This window comes from Brachypodium distachyon, chromosome 2, assembly GCF_000005505.3.
Source record: "Brachypodium distachyon strain Bd21 chromosome 2, Brachypodium_distachyon_v3.0, whole genome shotgun sequence".
Taxonomy (NCBI): domain Eukaryota; kingdom Viridiplantae; phylum Streptophyta; class Magnoliopsida; order Poales; family Poaceae; genus Brachypodium; species Brachypodium distachyon.
This window is the reverse complement of record NC_016132.3, coordinates 7,607,404-7,628,057: the sequence shown is the minus strand read 5'-3', so window position 1 is coordinate 7,628,057 and position 20,654 is coordinate 7,607,404. Positions and strand designations below refer to the sequence as shown.

General features: G+C 44.2%; 1 protein-coding gene and 1 long non-coding RNA gene across 2 annotated transcripts; both read left to right on the top strand.

Annotated features, from left to right (window-relative positions):
- Window positions 1-4,674: 4,674 nt before the first annotated feature.
- Window positions 4,675-5,515, top strand: LOC112270821. Its single transcript, XR_002963304.1, has 2 exons — window positions 4,675-4,817; window positions 4,905-5,515. It is a non-coding gene; the product is annotated as an uncharacterized LOC112270821 (long non-coding RNA).
- Window positions 5,516-16,260: 10,745 nt separating this feature from the next.
- Window positions 16,261-16,906, top strand: LOC100825904 (flowering-promoting factor 1-like protein 1). Its single transcript, XM_003566489.4, has one exon. It carries the CDS (start codon window positions 16,339-16,341, stop codon window positions 16,657-16,659), a length of 321 nt encoding a protein of 106 aa, XP_003566537.1. The 5' UTR covers window positions 16,261-16,338; the 3' UTR covers window positions 16,660-16,906.
- Window positions 16,907-20,654: the final 3,748 nt, after the last annotated feature.

Below are 20,654 nucleotides of genomic sequence, written 5' to 3'. Positions count from 1 at the left end.
GTACCATGTGCAAAATTTGAGTGGCATATTTGGAACAGGCAAATTTTGAGTGGCATTTGGACATGGACAAATTTTCAGTAGCAAATATGAAATTCTCCCAAATTCCAATGAACTGGACAAGGCTCTGGTTGCCTGGTTTGGAACCTGTTGTTGCCACATGACGCTGAAGCAATTTTGAGCATCAGGATTCTAGCTTCTCCGGATGATGATTTTCTTGCTTGGCAGTTGGCACTATGCAAAGAGTGGTAATTTCTCGGTTCGTAGGGCCTGTAAAGTTGGGCTTCAGAAACACTTCACAACGAGTAGCGTAACTAGCGTTTGGTAGAACATTTGTGAAGGCGAGGAGTTGGAATAAAATCGCAGTTTCAGGCAAGAAAGCTGAAAAGAGAGCAATGGAGATACTGTATTTTCTAACTGCAAGTTGCCGCTTGGTGGTAAGCTAAAAAGATTTGATTGCTGTAAATATCGTCCGGAGTAAAAAACATTCCAGCGACATGACTTTTTCCCCGCCGCCTGAGGACTTCCCAAGAATCATCAGATCATCTCCCGCAAGAACGGAAAAAGAATTCCCACGCTTCCAGTCCAAACGGAAAAGTAGGACATAATAAAGAGGGCTATACCTTGCAGTAACTGAGAAATAAACTCTGCACGTAGCAGCAGATAAATTAAGTAGAGTAGGTAGACCATCTCCAGCCGGTCCCTCGTATTGCGTCCGGCGCTAGGCCAATTGTAAGGCGCTGGCGCACCCTCTTCATTTGAGGTCTAGCCGCGACACAGCCGCACCCTGAAACGACGGCCCCCCAAAATACAATTCAAACAAAATTTTGCCGCCACTTCGCAGGCCGGCCCAAATCACCAAATACCGTCCAAATTCATCACAAGTTTCGACGAACAAAATAACATCAAACTAAAAAAAGTGAAATCACTCGGCCCCTTCGTCATCCGCTGGCGCTGAAGGCACTTCCGAGCTCGCCGGTGGTGTAGAAGTGGTCGGAGTTGCTGTTTCAGGCGGTGATGGCGCCGATGGCGTAGAGGTGGCCGGTGCTGCTGTGTCGGACGCCGATGGCGAACTCGATGACGCCGATGCTCTCGCTTCGGCCAAAATGAGCATGCGTTGGCCATCATACCACGTCTTTACTTCGGCATCCATGCCGGTGGTGTCGCACGCCAAGATTAACAAGTCCTCCCGTCTCTTCTTCGCCGCAACGTTCGGCTTGAGAATCTCGAGCTTGTCATCTTGTTTCTTGAGCACCGTCGCCCACCGTGACGCCGCGACCTCCTCCCTCTTCACGGCTTGTGCGGCGACGTCGGTCATGCACTTCTCGATGCATGTGTAGAGGTGCTCTGTGGCCGGCGTTGCATCCCTTGCCGCCTTTTCCTTATTCTGGTCGATGGGTCGGCCTTCCGATGCCGCCGAAGGAGTGCTTTTGGGTTGTAGGAGCCGTCCTTGGACGTGGCGAGAGCATTCTTGCGAAGACGTGGATGAACTTGATCTCGATGTCGTCGTTGTCCTCTCGGTAGGCGGTGAACATGACGACCATCTACAAGATCATAATGGACTTGCCTTGCAACATTCCGCCGAACGGGTTGGGTGCGGCCTGGCTGCAGCCGGCGGGGAACTGCTAGAAGGAGGCGAACGGCAAAGAATCGGCGTAGGAAAGAGGCCCGCGTCGCGGAGGAGGTGAGGCGAAGGCGTTGGGGTTGAAGCCGCCGAGTGGATCGGTGGCGAAGGTGTTGGGATTGAAACCGTCGAGTGGATCAGTATCGGGATAGTCGACGAGAACCGCGAGAGGGACAACGTGACATTCCCATGGTTTTCATGGGGTATATGGGGTGACACCGACGAAATTCCTGACGGCGACGATGAAGAGCTCCCTTGGCTGCTGCTGCTCTAGTACTGGCCATGGTCGCGGCCATCTGCACCGAGGCCGCGATCCTCTCCGCCTCCATCTGCCGGGCCAGGACGGCGTTCCTTTCCTTCGCCTTCTTCTCGCGACCTCGGCGGGCGGCGTTCTCGACGGCGCGATGGTTGCAATCCGCCACCCAGTTGGCGTTGCTCATCCCAGGTTGACGCTCGGCCCTTGATTTCTCTGCCACTGTGTCGCCGCCCGCCGTGCAACGAGGGGCTGCGTACCTCTTCGGCGGCATAGTTTTTGGGGCAGCAATGGTGGTGTCGGTGGAGCGAGGACGAGGCGCTTTGAGGCGGTGTCGTCGGCGAGAATGGGGGAAATGGCGGGACTGGCAGTCCAGGCGGGGGGAAGTGGAGGGAAAGGGGGGCACCGGCAAAAATTTGGAAGGAAGTTCGTATTATCTCGCCGGCAGGTGTGGCCCGCCTTGCTTTTTGGCTTCAGCCCCCCTCCCCCCCCCCCCCCCCCCCCCCCGGAAGTTAGGTGCGGCCTTGGGGCACCGGCTAAATTCTTGGACCGTGCCGACTACTTTTTAGAATTGGGGGTTGTGCTGGGTGGGTTTTTGGGTGCCGGCTTCCCCATTTGGCGTTTGGAGGGCATTTAGGGGGGCCGGCTGGAGATGCTCTTATCACAACAAGCAGCAAATGTCAAATAATCCAGTACACAACACAATGTTGATACCCCAGCTAGACATCAACTGAAGTAGTAGCACTCTCCTCAACTAATCTGCTATTGTGTAGCGAATCCCAACCTGCGGGGTGTTGCCATGATGGATGTTGAGCACAGACCTGAAGTTCGTCTGCAGGAACTGGTAGAGGTTCTGCAGGACGAGCCCCTTGAACCAGCCTTTCCCTGGGCCCGCCGCCAGGATGGTCCTCCCGATGACGACGTTGACCCCTCTACTCTGTGCCACCTCCATATTCTGGGCCTCCTCCTCGTCGCCGGCAACCGCCTTGAGCATGGCGAGCACCAAGTCCAAGAACTCGTCCCCCTCCACGGACAGAGCCAGGAATTCGACATGAGGGGGGCGAGTTGGGATTAGAGAGGGCGAAATTAGAGAGTTCGCCTATTTTTAAGTGACTTTTAATGAGCTAATTAGTACTCCCTCCGTCCGGGTTTATAAGTTCCGCACGGAATCTGATGCCAAATTTTGACAAAACATTATATTGATAATACTGGATTATTGTGGCACGGAAGAGATATCGTTGAATTCGTATTTGAAAACTCATTCTAATGATATAACTCTTATGTTCATATATTAAATATTATTTATGTATAATTGTTGGTCAAAATTGGACAAAAATTTTAATACAGTCCTTACATACCCGGACGGAGGGAGTAAGTATTAAGTAAAATGAAATTTCATAGGGGGGGGGGGGGGCTGGGGGCTTTAGGAGCCAGGAGAGGCGACCTGCATGGAGAGGACGCTGATCGATCGAGAGCTACGCCTTCTAGACTCCCAAGACCAGCGGCCGGCCCGGAGGGTTCGTTTCGAAGAGACTGTAACGAGAAAGAGGCCCGGGCGTAAAAATAGTCTTATGGGGAGTCGCCTTAGGACGCGTTTCAGCGGTTTTTCTATATCTAAGTCAACTAATTTTTAGTAATTAGTTGGAAGCTTATCTCTATTTTTTTAAAGATGGCAATAAAAAATTACACAAAAGTTTGGGCAAAAATTTCACACAAATTTTGGTGAAATAAAATTAGTGAAAGTTAAGAGAAATGTTTTTGAAAGCTGATACCATATTAATTAATGAATGTTTGGAAGAATAATGTTAAAAGTTGGGAGAATAATGTCATTCTACAAGTAGAAAAGTACAAATTGGTGGCCTGTTTCATATATGGAGAGAAAGCAGTTTAAGGCTTTGTTTTTTTGGACTTGTGCTTCAGTTTTTGGTGTTTATATCCCTCTAAAAAACGCTTCTAAAGTTTACACATAAAGCTGATAAGCACGTCCCATTTTCGACCTTACGCGATCACCGGTGCGGCTCATCTAGCTTTCCCTCAGTCGTTCGCTCCACTGTCACGCAGAAGCTAGGAAAAATGATCGACGAAACTGCACCAGCTAAGCAAACACACACATATAGCAACACGCTTATTGGGTGGTGTATTAAACTTGTTCATCTCATATCAATATATACTAGATGGACATGCGCAATTGGCTGCACCGGCCGCTGCCTGTCAGGAGTGATCCATGTGGGCACAAATCTAGGTTGTTTAAACTGTTATGAAAAATATGACAGGAGAACATGTAAATAAAACAATTTATCTATTTGGGGAATGTTCTGTACTTACGTTGCTACGGAACGTTCCGTCTTTCCTTCTTCCGCTTGGGCCAAGGCCTAGTTAGCAACGCAGCCCACCCGTGCGCTCCTCCTCTCTCGCTTCGTCTTCCTCTTCTGCTGGGCCACGCACGCACGCACTGCTCCCCATCCCCAAATCCCTGATCTCCTCCTCCTTTCCTTCTCCCCTTCCTCCTCGCGCCTCAACTCTGCACCACCATGGCCACGCCACCTTCGTCTCCTCCTCGTCCGTTGCTGCCGCCTCCAGCCATCCGTCGTATATACGCACTGGCGCGGGCGCAGCCTCGACCCATGCTCCCGCTCGCGGCTCCCCTACGCACGACGGCGCAGGGGTCGGGCAATTCGACCCGGCGACATGGGCCTCCCCGCCGTCATCTACCTGGAGATCTATGAGGACTTTATGGGGTCGCGGCGGTGGCCGGCGTTGACAAGGGCTTTGATTGGGCCGCTGCCGTCGGGTACGTGGACCCGGAGGAGCAGCTGGGCATGGGCACAGCCATCCCACGGACAAGATCGACGTCTATTACTTCGGCGTCCTCCTCGTCGAGCTATGGCACCACCTCGCCCACGGATAACCTCGACCGGTCGACCCCTATGACACCACCAAATGGTAAGACACGATACAATGGTACTCGATTCTTGATAGGCCATGAGCGCATACATATTTGTTGTGGAGGATTACCTTGATGTGGTGCAGGCGTTGCAGAAGCACGGAGTACATAGGACGAGACACGGTGGTGGCCATGGACCCGAGGGTGAGGACGAGACGGTTGTTAGTGGCGGCGATGGAGAGGATGCTGGTGATGGCAGAGCGGTGCGTGACATCAACGAGGAGGGGCAATGTGGTGGTCCAGGAGATAGGATGAGCCGTGGCAGGAGGCACGGGGCGCCACCGCCACTGGAGACAGGAGCTCCGTGTGGGTGAGTCGATGATGCCGACGGCCCGTTTCCAGGCCACCCCACGGCCAGCACGTGGTTCTGAAAGTTAGATAACATTTAATAACGGTAACTTATGCAGTTGTCGTCTGCGAATGCTCGTAGGTTATCGCCCTTGCACAAATTTTAGTTACCCACATGTTTATGTTACAATGATCATCCTGCCATACTTGTTACCAACCAAGCTTAGATGTAGTTACCCAGCTTGTGACGTGGGTTGGTAACTATATCTACCGTTCATTGGTAGCTTCATGCACCGTGGGTTGGTAACTATATGCGCCGTGGGATGGTAACTTCATGCAGCGTTCGTTGATAACTATACGTGCTGTTTCATTGGTAACTTCATGCACCGTTCATTGGTGACTTCATGCACCGCGGGTTGGTAACCGTATGCACCGTGGGTTGGTATTTCATACATTGTATGTTGGCAGCTTTCACTATCATTGAATGCAACTTGTGTGCACTGTGTGGGGTTTGTAATAATATGCACTGTGTGCCGGTAAGTTCATGCGTTGTATGTTGGTGATAGTTACCAACCCGACATCGATGTACCGTTCGTTGGTAACTTTATGAACCGTGGATTGGTAACTGTATGCGTCGTTGGTTGGTAACTGTATGCCTCGTGGGTTGGTAATTGTATGCCTCATGGGTTGGTAATTGTATGCGACGTGGGTTGGTAACTTCATGCACCGTTGGTTGGTATTCATGCATTGTATGTTGGCAGCTTTTGTGCCATGTAGATTTGTACCTATAGGGATGGTAGCCCTCTCACTATCATTGAATACAACTTCTGTGCACTGTGTGGGGTTGCATTGGTAACAATATGCTCTATGTGCCGGTAATTTCATGCGTTGTATGCTGGCAACTTATGTATCATGTTGGTTTGTGTCCCGTAGAGTGCTAATTTTCTCCCCTTCTTATTGAATGCAACTGTCTGTCCTTCGTGTTGGTAACTTTTGTATCATGAGGGTTTTTTCTCCTGCATTGTGTGTTGGTAAGGATGGAGTATGGTCTCACTTGAAACTTGAACATTTGTGCAAGATCTATGTTGACACGAGGGGTACATGGATGACTAGATATGAGGGTGTTTTCCTCCTTAGACCTTACAAGGGTAACTTTGTGTGTCTAGATATGAAAGTTGTGTTTGGTTCATGCCCTACCAAAATTTTGACACCCTATATTATTTTGTCTTTGTTAGGTTGGTAGCCAAAATTTTGATTGCCAAAGAATTTTGCCAATTTCTAACTTTTTGGTAAAGCAGGAACCAACAAATCTTTAACAAAAAAATTTGCTAGTCAATGATTGACAAAAGTTGGTAAAGCAATGACGGACAAGAACTAAACACACTCGAGTTTTTTCTCTTTTTTTTTGATCGAGCTAGGTAAACTCGTCCAGGTTTTGGTTTTGGGAGGAAGTAGCTTCGACGGGGCATCGATGCTATCCTGGGAAGAAACAGTGGGAGCCTGGAAGGATGGTGCGTGGGGGAGCTAGGAAAAAGCAGCATGTAACGTGCGTTTTGGGCTTGGGTTTGGGCAGCCGGCTTGAATTATTCTGGCGTTTGACAGCCTGTTACGGTGTAGCTCCAGGCCGGCGCGCGCTCGCTCGATCCCGCTCGCCAAAGGAATCGGTGGGCTCTCTCCGTCTCACGCTGGCGCGCTTCGCGTGCTCTCGCTCGCTAGGAAAACGTTCGGTACCACGAGTTAGGTGCATAACGGTTGCCAAATACTCCCTCTGCCCTTAATTTTTGACTCAAATTTATCTAAATATAAATGTATCTATTTGTAAAAATCGTCTAGATACATGTAATATTTCGACAACAATTTAAAATTGGAGCGAGTAGTCAATAAAATAGACACATCAAGTAGATTCCTCATGGGGCAGGAAAGAATACAAAATAAATTAGTTTGACATCATTATTGAATCGTTTCGGTACAAGAAAACATCATTCAGATAAAAAAAAAATTGTGACATTATTACAAAATAAAGTCTCAACCCCAAATTCAATTAGTACAAGGAGAAACAAGAAAAAAAATCAAGCTTGACTAATATCAAATTAAAATCCAGTGGTACATGTTATTATATTTTTGTATCTAAGTACATAAATCAAGCTAGGACTTGATTTTTTTTTTTTAGCATTGTAGATGTAACTTATGCCAGTCCGCTAAATTTTTCCTTCAAAAATCACAACCTTTTGGTTACGCTACCGCATCTTGGGAGCACGGTGGCAGCCCAAGTCAGGGTAGCACTAGATATGTTTTCGAGACATATACATGTTCTGGATACTGCCAGTTGATTTGATATAGAATTAATCCATAATACAGTTACCGCAAAAGGATGTATTCATCATGCATGCTCAACTTTGAAAGTGAGATCTACATTGGGTTTTTAATTTTTATGGTCGATAACCTATGAATGTAAAGGGGCATATCTAGTGCTAGAAACAATACAGCTTAACATTTTTTTACACTTCAACCATTACATAAAAGAACATTTGCATTGCCACATGAAAAATGGCCTTACTAGACTAGGCAGCCTAGTAGATTTTCATGCAGAATTCTTTCACGCTATTACTTCTAAGATGAATATATTCAGATATGATAAAAATTCAAGTCGCCTCTTGGACATCACACAATTGTCATAATTTACCCATATTATGAAATAGAGCAATGAGTTCGTCAATAACACTTTCTAAGACAATGTAGTTTTACTTAAAACATAAATATGCAAGCATATACTCTCCATCCTGAAATAAGTGACGTGGATTTGTATAAGAATCTATACAAATCCACTTCACTTATTTTGGGTCGGAGGGAGTATATAACTTCCAAGGAACAATCTACATCTGATATTTTGAATCCATCAGCTTAGAAATTTTTCCTATAGAGACTCTTTGGTTCAAAGGAATTCATGCTCCCAAAATCCTATGGATTGGGTTCCTAAACCCTATTCCTATGGGAATTTTAGCAAAAGGTCTAACCTCTTGGAAAAATTCCTATGTGTCAATGACAAGTGTGGCTTACACTCCTGCCTATACAAGATTCCTGTGTTTTTCCTATGCTGCAACCAAACAACTTGTACTGCTGATTCCTGTGTTTTGAATTCCCATAGGTTTCAATATGCCATGGCATCCTATTCCTGTATTTTTCATATTAGTTTTACAACTCCTATCATCCAAAGAGACCCTTAAGATTTAGGTGCATACCTGACCTGCTCTTAGAAGTTTTCTCTTGAACCTTGTCAATCAGCTGCTCTTAGGTGAAAGCAGATTTCCCAACCAACTTGTCTGTTGGGAATTCTATACCGTGGTGTAGTGACTGTAGATGACAGTAATAAATGCTATAATGCATCTCATGCTAAAGGTAACATACTACTGACAGGATATATGCTGGAATGGCATGGAAAGTAAAGAATTGACACCTTTTTTAAGAAAGAAAATGCTTAATACCAAACTGAAGGAAAGCAGGAAATTAAATATTCTGTTATCTACTCCCTCCGTCCGGAAATAAGTGACTTGGATTTGTATTCCGGAAGGAGGGAGTAATATAGTGTAATGCCATTTATCCGATGAAGTTCTCCATCGCTGACTTGAGTCGTCGTGCGGCTCATCTCTGAATTAGAGATGAAGAAGAGATCAATGGTGGAGAAGAGAATTCATTTCTGGAATATTCACATCCAGTCAATATGAGGTTTTTGGTCCAGTTTTTCCCATGAACTAGATCAACTTTCTTCTGCATAGTGATTCACCGGAGGTCATTCTGATCATTTGGGTTTCCTTGAAAAACATGCACCGTGTCAAACATGTGTTAAGTTGAATTTATTCGGTATTTTTTTAGGGTGCTTGTCTTCTTAATTAGGAGGGTAAGTATAATTTGTTTGGGATGGTTATACCTCAGGCGCAAGTGTGTGCAAGTTAATAAAGTCCGCTGCTTGACCTAAAAAAAAAGCAACTTGTACAGCCCCCCAGGACGCGCTCTCACTACGCTGTGAGCCCAGTCTTCCCCCCAGGCCCAGGTCCGGATGGGGACGTGGGGAGAATCAATGGAGGCCGAGGTCTTCCGCGGCATTGGCATCCCCGTGGGGGTCCGGATCTACATGCCCCAATGACTGCAACGAGCTCGTCCGTGGGCTGTGGCGAAGTGGCACCGGAAGATCGGGGATAGATGCTAGGAGGCAGCCCAACAAGCAGTTTGTCTGGCCTATGAAATTGAGGACATGTGAGGGCCTACGAATGATTTGAATTTCATTTTGTTTGTGTGGTACACGCACAGGGTGAAGTATCGGGCTGTGGCTTAGAGTCAGGTGGTTCCAACATCCTTTTCAGAAGAAAAAAAGATGAAGTATATCGGGTGAAAACTCCGGTCCAGTGAAAGAATGTGCATGCATTGCATACCCAGGCATTACTATAGCTCCACCCTGCCACATGGTCCCCAAAAGTGCGCCTAGTTCGTCTACACAAGCCTCGTTTAGTCCGTTTCGTCCACCTATTCATATGTTTATGAGTCGTCCAACACCGTGGGTTGATAGTTTATCTTCATTTGCAACTATTTTTAGCCTCGGAATTTGGAAGGCCCAATAGAACATCACGTTTGCGGCATTCCGACACCTATTCACCGCATATGACATGTCCCTGATTTTGCATTTTGCCCCAACATCCCAAATTCCCTCGTTACCTGTTTTTCGCCATCATGATTGTTGTCCTAACCGTTGAGTAGGGTAACACATAACAGTGTCCGATGGTTTCGACTAACACATAAATCACCATCACGTGGCTCAAAAATACTACACACCTCCAGCTCGATGGTTACAACACGATAGCCAGTTATTTAGGGCAGTCCCAGTGGTGCACCTTGTACGGTATCGGAATCGTGCCGCAAAAATCTGATGCAACACTTGATTAACTCAACTGAGCAAAAAGAGAGATACGTATCTAAAACTAGATACGACTATTAGCATTGAACCCAAAATACTCATAAGGCCGATCACAAAGCTCCTCTTTTACGCAGCGTAACATCACTGCCATGTCATCAGCATCGTTTCTTCCCTTCGTTGAAGAATAAATTCACTCTAGGATTCTTTATATCTATCTGTGCTTGTGGCTGTATACAGATGAGAGGGAGTAGTAGTATCAGCACACAAAGGATCCAAAAAAGTTAAAGGCCTGCCTTGGTTTACTAGCCAATGGTCGTTTGTATATGTTACTACCTAAACGACCGTTTCTTGTCTTTTCACATTAACTATCCTGCCACGTTAGCATTTTACCTAGATAGGAGAGCTATGGGACGATCCAGCGTGGAGCGCTGGGATGGCCTAACTCCTCTCTCACAGAAACATTAAATATGAAGTTTATTTTGATACAATAAGATATGCAAAGTATTTGGGGAAATTGTATTTAAATATTTACTTTAATATATTTTTTCGAAAAAGAGGGAACGCCACCGGCAACCGATGCATACAGCCATATTTACTTAATATATAGAATACGATTTAAAATACGGTGCATTTTGAGTGCTCTTATGCATTGTTTAGCCGGAGAAACCATACGACTTTTTGCGTGGTGGCTTAATCAATTTGGAAGAAAGCGTGCAACTTTAACAACGGAGCAGTTCGTTTCGTTTGCGAACCGCGGCCTAGCTTGATTAGATACAGCCGCGCCAAAACTTTAGGGTAGAGACGGGGCATGCATGTGTATCACGTATATATATATATACTATGGAAAGGCTAGCTATCAGAGATAAGCTTGATGATGATGCATGTTCTTCGCATGCATGTATATTACAGTATATCTTAACTTGTTCTCTCCCACTCATGATTCTATGGTCTAGAGTTGTCAAATTCCTAGTAAATAGACTCCTTTGAGCCCAATCCAATAGAAAATCTAACATGAGCTCAACCTTTGTTCATTGTTCTTCTTTAAGAGAAGTCCATTGCACCGGCCTGTCTACTCTCTCAAATTCTTGTATTCATTGTGAACTATTCAAAGAAATCACTAACAAACAAAACTTCCTATGCTTTAAAATCCAGTAAAAAAATTCAGTCGGTGAAATTCAAACCCTTTGTTATTTTCGGATCATAATTTTCTAATTCCTACGAGATTGTCCTCGAAGGGCCATTCCCACGAAATTGTCAATATGCCTTAAACTTCCTAAGGGCAACTGTAGTGCAGCCACCCAAATCGTACGCAAAAAGTGTCCTTTTTGATCCGTTTGGGTCGATTCGGACAGACCAGAGGATTTTATCCGTTTGGATTTGCTGGTGCCCCTAACGCGGTAACCAATTTGATCCATTTTATTGGTCATAGATATGCGGACCAAGAAAGAACAAATAAGCAAATGAAAGACAAACCTAGCACAAAGATGTTGTCCGTTCATACCCAAACCTAAACCAAATGTCCCGTCGGAACGAAAAAACGCCAGAATAGGTCTGTTGTCCATTTTGACCGAAACAGACCAGTTCGCGTTAAGTCTCACCACTGGAGATGCCATAACACCTCTGGACCTCTGAAGAGAGGCACCACAATACGCTTCCGTCTGACACCACCATGCATGGGGTCAACGCAGCGTCCAGGAAAGCTCTTGCCGTGGACTAGGATGCGGCCCGAGTGACCTTCATAAAGGCCGGGGAAGGCAGCCGCGTCCGAAACCACCAGAGATTTAGAAGTACGGAGTAGCTTTATCGATTTAGAAGTTGATATCGTGGAGACTTGGACTTACTTCTGGCCTGGGCTTGATATCAGCAACAAAAGCTCGAGAAGCCTCGGAAACTTTAACGGAAAAGCATGCATGGAACTTGTATTGTGCATTTGTGCCAGCCCTGATTGCATAGTAAATCCGCGCAAACTTACTTTCGGATAGACGTGCCAAGCCACTAGGCAAGTATAGAAAAGCGGGTAGCAAATTACCGGCCGAACAGTATCAAATCTCTGTTCACAATAATCAAAGATGCATCTTCTTTTCGTAAAAAAAAAAGCATCTTCTTCTCGTGGTGCTCGTACACAAATTATATTACACTAGCAAAAGAACCCGTGCGATGCTACGGAACAACGGAAAGTGTATCAAGCATGAGCCGGTGGAGGCGAAGTCTGGACATTGATTTTTCGATTGGATTGATTTCCATACTGAAATTGATACCAAGATTTTTTGTTTGGGTTCGGATTGATTTCCATATTGAGATGGATCCGAAGAATTTTGGATTTCATGCTAAGGAGATTGATTTATTTTAGGACTGTTCGTATTATGTTGTGACAAATTTGGACCATACTATAACTTTCGGTAAATCTAAACCGTAGAATTTCTGCTACTGAAATCGTGAATAAGGCGGGAGGGAAAGAAAATAAGGGGCAGTGGCATATTGATTGTAATTTTAACGAAGTTGACCGACCAACACCGACCAACGGCGTCCACCCTATCACCACCGATTCCAATTTAATATATTGTAATACATATGCACATGGTATCTTGTTACCGGAAATTGAATAATTAAGTGGGCGGGAGGATGTGATTCCATCGAGGTGATCGCTGACTTTTCGAACTGGATGCATCATTTCATTAGCTGTAAAAAAAGTCTAAGCTTTGGGTAAAAATGTGCCAATTTAGCTTCACGCTCAAAAATAACAAAGTTTCTATCTTTTTCATAAAAGTTGGCGTATTTGGTTTCGTTAAGATAAAATTTTGACCAAAATATATTTTATTGGTATGTAAATTTTTATGATACGAAACCACAATTGTCAGCAAAATCTTTTAAAAAGGAATCTATTGACATAAATTTCATATTTTAAAAACACATATTAATAAATTAATTCTCGGTGAAAGCATAGTCTTAATGAAACCAAATACGGCAACGTTTATGAAAAGAAGTGAGTACTAGTGTACATTAATATTAAAAAATGTTTGCGGTGGATATTTTATTTTTAAATAAATATCACAGAACCGCAGTTTTTTAGTCTTTCCTCTTACCGAGCCACAAATTTAATTTGCCCAGAAAACCACAAGTTTTGAGTCTAATTGTCTCAAGTCGCCCGAAACGGTTTAAGCCATGCCGGTCGGGTTTTGCCGACGTGGCGCCTGACATGTAAGAAATACTGTTGAATTAGTTAAACCGTTATTTCGGGAGACTTGAGACAATTATACTCAAAACCCATGGTTTACGGGAAAATTAGCAAAATTTGTCGCTCCGTGAGAAGACAGTCTCAAAAACTGTGTTTCTTTGAAATTTATTGTTTCTCTTTTCTTCACATAGTGTGTGAACTGTATACCAGGATTGTACATATCCACAAGCATGTTGGGAATTTTAATTTGGACACTTTCCAAATGCCATTTTTAATTTTTGAATACATTTGAGTGCACTGCACCAGGTACAGAATGTCAACAACTTTTCATGGTCTAACCGTCTAAGTTAACCCCGCACGCCCTCCACGCTCTTAAGTTATTAAGGAGATACATCATGCATGTTCTATTGTAATACTCATGCATCATGTATTCTTCTTCTCTCATGCACCACACATTGAGAAACACCAAACACGCTTTCAGTCTAAACAGTGGTCATACCATGGTGCCAACAATTATATAGTGGTCGAAAAAGTTAGATAAAAAATAAAATTATAGTTAGAGATGACAAGATATACGACCCATATATGCAGCAAAAATTCAATCAAACCCAAGATGCGTAGTTAAAGGAAACAACAAAAGGATAACTTTTTGTGATGTATTATTTGCTTTTGTTCGGGGGGTTTTAGAAGAAAAAAAAGTATTTCTTTGTGTACATTAATTTTGATTTTGAAATTTCATGACATGAAAGAGCGGCCATCCCATGAGGTTCTTATTCAGTTCATCAAGCTTTGGCAGATATTGCAGCATATCTCTCTCTCTCTCAAGTTCCGGACTCGATCTCATGGAAGCTTGAGGCACCTGGAAAGTATTCGGCCTCCTCTACCTACAATGTTCACTTTCTTGGCAGAATTCCGTCGATTGCTGCCTCGCTTATTTGGAAAATTCAAATCCCGACCAAAATTAAGTTCTTCACATGGACTGTGGCTCTTCGCAGATGCCTCACTGCTGATCGGCTGGCCATCAAAGGAATAGCTCATAACCCTATCTGTCAGCTTTGCCGTAATTCGCCTGAGACCGCGGATCGCCTCTTCGCTCGATGCTCCTTCGCTGCTCAGTTCTGGCTGCTGCTTCTCGCCAAAACAAATGTCCAGGTCAATGCTCTTCCACACGTTGCAGATTGCATCCTTATCCCCTTGTGGTCTGATGAAGTCAGGCGATGCCCCTCCAAGAGAGCTCGCTCTCGCCTGGCCATGGTCATCATGCTGGGATGGTGGCATCTTTGGCTTGAACACAATCAAAGAGTATTCCACTCCAAGCAATCCTCTCTGGCAAATCTCTGTGACGTCGTCTTTGATGAGCTGCTCTGTTGGAAAGCAGATGGATGCACCTCCGTCGCCACCTTCTAGATGATTGAACAATGTTGATTTCATAGGGTTCAGCCCCCAGAATTTTTTTTTTCTCGTTGTTGTAGTAAAATAAAACCCTTATATGGGCCGGGCCGTAAATTCTACATGGCGACGACCAAGTCAACATTTTCCAAGCATGAGTCAAGAAGCCCGCGTGGCGCAGTCAATCCTAGGTGGCAAAGAAAGACAAGTCAACAAGTCAAACTTCTCATGCCATGGTCAAAGGGTCAAATGAGCTAGAGTAGGGGGCAAGAAAGATGTGAGGAGGGGGCCCTTAGTCCATGGTGGACCATGGACCAAATCCCACTTTTCTCACATGGTGCACACAAAAGTTATGGACCAAGAAGCTACTTTTATCATTTTGCCCTCACTTTTTTCTCTCCCTCAAGGGTAGCCATGTTCTTTTGTCATTGACTCCTAGTCTATAAATACCCCTCATGGGGGTATGTATCACTCACTCTCACTTGAATAAACTCAAGGGGAGAGGACTAGAGTGCTCCCTCTAAGGTTCGCTCTCGCGCACCGCTCTCGACTGAAAGTCGATCGGCCTCGAGGAAGCCTTCTAGGGGACTCTAGTTTCGAGGCTCCGAGCTAACCTTGGTTGGCACGGGCTCAAAGGAGAAGGGGTTGGGTTAGAGTTCCGAGAGTATCCTAACCTCGATACTTGAAAAGACGTGTTCGGTGCAAGTACGAGGCAGCCCTGACGAATCTCTCGCTAGAAGGTGTCTTTGGAAGATCCGCTCGGCCCAAGCCCTTGGCTAACAACCCCCTCGAAGCTTTTCCTAATATAGAATTAAGTCGCACCCGCAGGGTCGACCGAATCTATTCAAAAAATATCGACGTGTCAACTTATTCAAGTGTACGACGACCTTCACTATAAAGCCGGCATACACGCCCAACTTTTATACCCGCACTTGTGCCATCGAGCATTGTCACCCATTACTTTAATTGTTGTCGAGAACAACAACACTCCTCTTCCTCTTTTCCATGTTGTTCCTCCTCCTCTCCTGTTGTTTTAGCTTGTAAATAACCTGTTTTCCCCTTTAAGTAATGAAAAGCAGCGCTGCTGCATTTTCGTCAAAAAAATTCCATGACATGATTGATAAGTTAATACCGCCTCTATGTCGCAAAACCCTTTTTTTTACAGTCGTCATTTCGATGAGTGGCATCACTGCACACATGTTGTCCACGCACATTATATCTCCAAAAATCTGTCTAGAGATCATCTACACATATGCAGCTTACTTCTCTAGGATACAAGTAAAATGCAGGATTCATTCTGCTTTGGCTAATTAATTCTCGATTGAATCGAAAAATAATATTTTCAAAGACCAGCCACTTAAAATTGTACTCTGCTAACTAAAAAATTGCAAATAAATAAAAGTTGTGCAACCTTCGTGAAATGTTGGTACTCCGTACATCTTTTGTTACTGGGTTTATCATAGAGTGAATTTTGAAGATGAGAATGATTGGACGATGATATAAGAAATGGGAGAGAATTCTTTGTTAAAAAAACGACTTAACAAAGCCATGTTTATTCTTGTTCACATGTCACCCACCCCACAGGCTAATTAATTAAGTGCGCATTAGTTAAGCCCCCTAGAGCTATCTCAAGCTTACCCATCCATCTATAAATACCCCTTCATCTTTGTTGCAGACTTGCTCTATCCATCCAGCAACAATCCATCTCACTGCTAACCGCTTACACCACCTCTCTTTCTTCCTAGTTGACCAGAGGTTGATCATGTCGGGGGTGTGGGTGTTCAAGAATGGCGTGGTGCGGCTGGTGGAGAACCCAGGGAGCGAGCGGTCGTCGACGGTGAGGCGGAAGGCGCTGCTGCACACGCCGAGCGGGCAGGTGGTGTCGTCGTACGCGTCGCTGGAGGCGAAGCTGACGGCGCTGGGGTGGGAGCGCTACTACGAGGACCCGGCGCTCTACCAGTTCAACAAGCCCGGGGCCTTGGACCTCATCTCCCTCCCCAAGGACTTCAGCCACTTCTCATCCGTCCACATGTACGACGTCGTCATCAAGAACAGGGACGCCTTCCGCGTCGTCGACTCTTAGATGGCCAGCTTGGTGAGCTAGCTTGTCCATGGCCGATCTGTAATCTTCAGTACCTTCTGTCTTGTTGTTTGGTGTAATAATGGGCAAGCATATGCATGATCAGTGCTTGCTTGCTCTGGGTACGTGGTGCTCAGTTTGTTTGTGTGTTGGTGATGCGTGTTAATGTGTTTATCTGGTTTGACTAATCGTGCGTGGTGCACGTTGTGAGTGTTAATATATATATTGCCCTGAAGGTTGTTGTATATGATTCTCTTGTGTTTCTGAACCTTTCATTCCAGTTGAATAAATCATTTAGCATTGTATAATGTTGATGATTGGTGTGGACCGGGACTTGTTTGATCGGCCGTGGATAATTAAAGACTTTACTCTAAGTGGTTACTAATTTAATCAATACATCCGGCGATTCTGATTAGACGATCATATCACGAACCATAAGCGATATTGAAAATGCGAGTTTCGATATCTAATATGTCAGATGATGTGGAAGCATGTATGACAGTATGATCAAGGGACATAGTGATCACTGAGATCGACTTGTCCTTTAAATGATGTGTTCTCACAAACATCCCCGTGTTTATGTTATCATTTCTTGAAATACATATGAGGCACAGAAGGATTTCTACATATATATCTCGTTTGTTTGACAAACTGATGAGCATAGTTGTAAATATCAACTAACCAAATGGAATATAATCTGTCGCCCAAAGACCAGGGTGAATACAACGAACAAGGTCATGTTAACTCAACAAATGACTGTTTAAACTCCTAAATGACGAAGGTGTGTGTCATGAGCTGCTACATAACAAATATTTTTTTCCAACACTTTATTTCAAGTTAAGGCCAAGCCTATGGACTGTCCATTTTGGAGGGGACTTATGGGAGTTAGAGAAGAGTTTTTTAGCCGTAGTTCATTCATTCTTGGCAATAAGACGAGTGTTGGGTACGTTCTGGAAGATACATGGCTCGGTGACATGCCTCTCTCTCATGAATATCCATCTTTACATAATGCTACAGTTTTCACAACAGTCCCCCTGAATACCAATTTCAGACGGACCTTAAGTGATGATAAGTGGACATCATGGCTATGCTTAGTAGAGTGCGTAATGATGGCTCAACTTTCAGTGGAGCCTGATATGTTTGCGTGGCGTTTCACTTCCTCATGTGTTTTCACTGTGAAATCTATTTGCGGCAATTTAGATGGACATGCTATTTTTATTTTGAAATATCTATGGAAGATTAACGTCCCCTGAAAATCAAGATCTTTGTGTGGTTCTTGAATCGCAAAGTTTTACGAAGGATAACCTTCCTAAGAGGAGCTGGCATGGGAGTCAGAAATGTTGTTTCTGCGACTTTGATGAGACTATCCAATTTTTATTTCTCTCATGCCATTTCGCTCGATTTATTTTATATTGTAGACATTGGTATATTTTTTTAATAATTTAATCAAACTTTAAAAAGTACCAGCGGCTAACTTGTCTCTAGTGCAATAATTAACACGAGCGATTTTTTTTAGCGGATTAACACAAGCGATAGACGAGTAGCCATTAGCTTTGGGCCGGGAGCCGTAGCAACTTGCCCCTTGAATTGGGCCTTTTGGCAGGTGAGCTTCTCTTAAGGCCAGATTGTACATAGGGCCGTTGGTGACTATAGGTGAGTTTGTGGGCCTTTGTGCTCACTCCAACCTTGGCCCATTGTGGAAAGAGGCATTTATGGCAGAAACAAAAAGCCCGCTCGAAACTGAGCGGTACAAAAGCTGATGGATGATCATCGATCAACTTATAGCAATCCGACAGCTGGCTAAGATATCCAAGAACTGCTACTAGCTCCGTTCGTCAAAACGCAGTGTGAAAAGCTGAAAGATTAGCCATGTTTGCTTTTGGAACAAAATATCAATCACGTCTTTGAGCCTCGTTGGAGGAGTTGAATTTAATTGGAGCTCATGCAGCCGTAACTTCCTCGTGGGACGTAACACATTAAATTTGTACGGAGTACATATTATGTCTTAACCTTCGGAAAAAGGGAGGGAATCGATCACATAAAAGACGCGTCATGCGACCGACTATTCATCAACTACCCAGCCCAGCCCATGCATGCATGCAAGCAAGAAAATGACTTAACTAATTGTGTGTACAAGTAGATGGTAGACGCCCATCGAGCACGTTTTCAATCGTCAAGAATAGTTAGGCACGAGATCCCCTTTCCAGATCATACTCATATTATCAGCAAGAGTAGTACGTCTTATCTTCTTCACAATTAATATATTCTTTCCGTCCCATATCGAGTGACTTAAATTTATCTAAAAATGAATGTGTCTGCGGTAAAATACGTTTAGACACATCCATGTAATATCGGACACGTTGTGTGTACGTTCGATCGTCGGGCGCTCGTGCATATGCATGCAGCGAGAACCGAGAATACGAATACGCACGGACGCGCGCGTGCGATAAGTTCGAATACGATTCTCGTCTATATAATTCCTCCATCTCGATCGGGTGCAACTCGTGACATGTGAGCTGCTAGATATACATACACGGAGGAGCCAGGCCAGCTGAGTGACAGAAAGCTAGCTCCATTCACAAGCTGATTTCAGTTCAAAAAACACAAAGTAGCTATAACTAATTTAAGGTGGGGATTTCACAAGCTGATGCTACATCTGTTTTGATATACATGTCCTATGCATACCCGTATGTCCACGATTTAACCAATATAATATGAGTTTTATATCACAAATTTAGAACTTATTCGAATGTTCTATTTTTTTAACGATATACTTTTGTGATATATATACAATTTACATTAGATTAGTCCAATCAGTGATCTAGGGAGAGATACACGTAGGCCTTGTATACTGAAACGGAGGGAGTAACTAATTTAATTTTCCCGGTAATTAGATAAGCATGTGGATTCTGGCTGGCTTATCGAGAACAGAAGTACAAACACGTATGGGAACTGACCCATCACACACAGTGCATATTTAAGACAGCTTAATGAAACAATTATTTGCATATTCGCTTCACTAATTTGGAAACGTCACGTACGTAGTTGAGATGAGCCAAATCTCTCTTTGCATGCTCGCAGCAGATGCTTGCTGAGAGCTTGCATGTCAAGTAATTGGGAAATAATTAGTACTATGATAGCAAGCAAAGGTAGATAAATCAATTCCATCCTGCCGTACACCAAATATATACTTGAGAATGATCGAGAATATCAATTTTGTTCTATACAAAAAAGGTGATGTTGGTTCGATCGATCAGCCAGAAATTCCCTTTGATCAAGAAAAAATAACGCTACAAAAGATGATCGTGGATAGCGCGCGTATTCCTTTTTGTTTGAGTAAAGTAGGAAACTATGGCGGGTGAATCATATTCCCCATAGAATTAGGCTAAGCTAGCTCTCTTTGTTTTCCTTTCAGGAAAAAGGTGGGTAGCTAGGATTCCTCGCACAACACATCACATTCTCTCTTTAATTTCCACTATTTTCCATATGGGAATACTCAAGAGCTAGCAAGATTATGCAGGAACATTTCATAGATATACATATTATTAGCAATTAACCAACCAATTAACGTTTCCCTCTTTCGACGTGTCGACCGCGTGAAGTCTTGTGATCTCATTCTAAGTTTTTGTTTATTAGATGATATGCATTGCATGCACAAATATATATGCATGCATCTTTGTCTCTCCTTTCTTTATACCCTTATTTTCTTTCTTGTCTCAAATATATTCCAGCTGGAATGGTACGTAGCTTATCAAGCACAGAATAGCTAGCTAGGCACACATATATTCTCCCGCGCGCACTACTCAATTTTAATCTTTCCCCATCCATCTCTCTACGTATTCATCTAGCTAGCTACAGCATCTTCCTGACCTAACCTAATTATCCCCGCAGGCCGCACTAGAAAGTAAAGATGTTCGATCTCTTGTGAGTACGTTCGCATGCATATATGCACGCGTCCATATGTACACATATCTATTAATTGTACTAGTAGTTTGGTA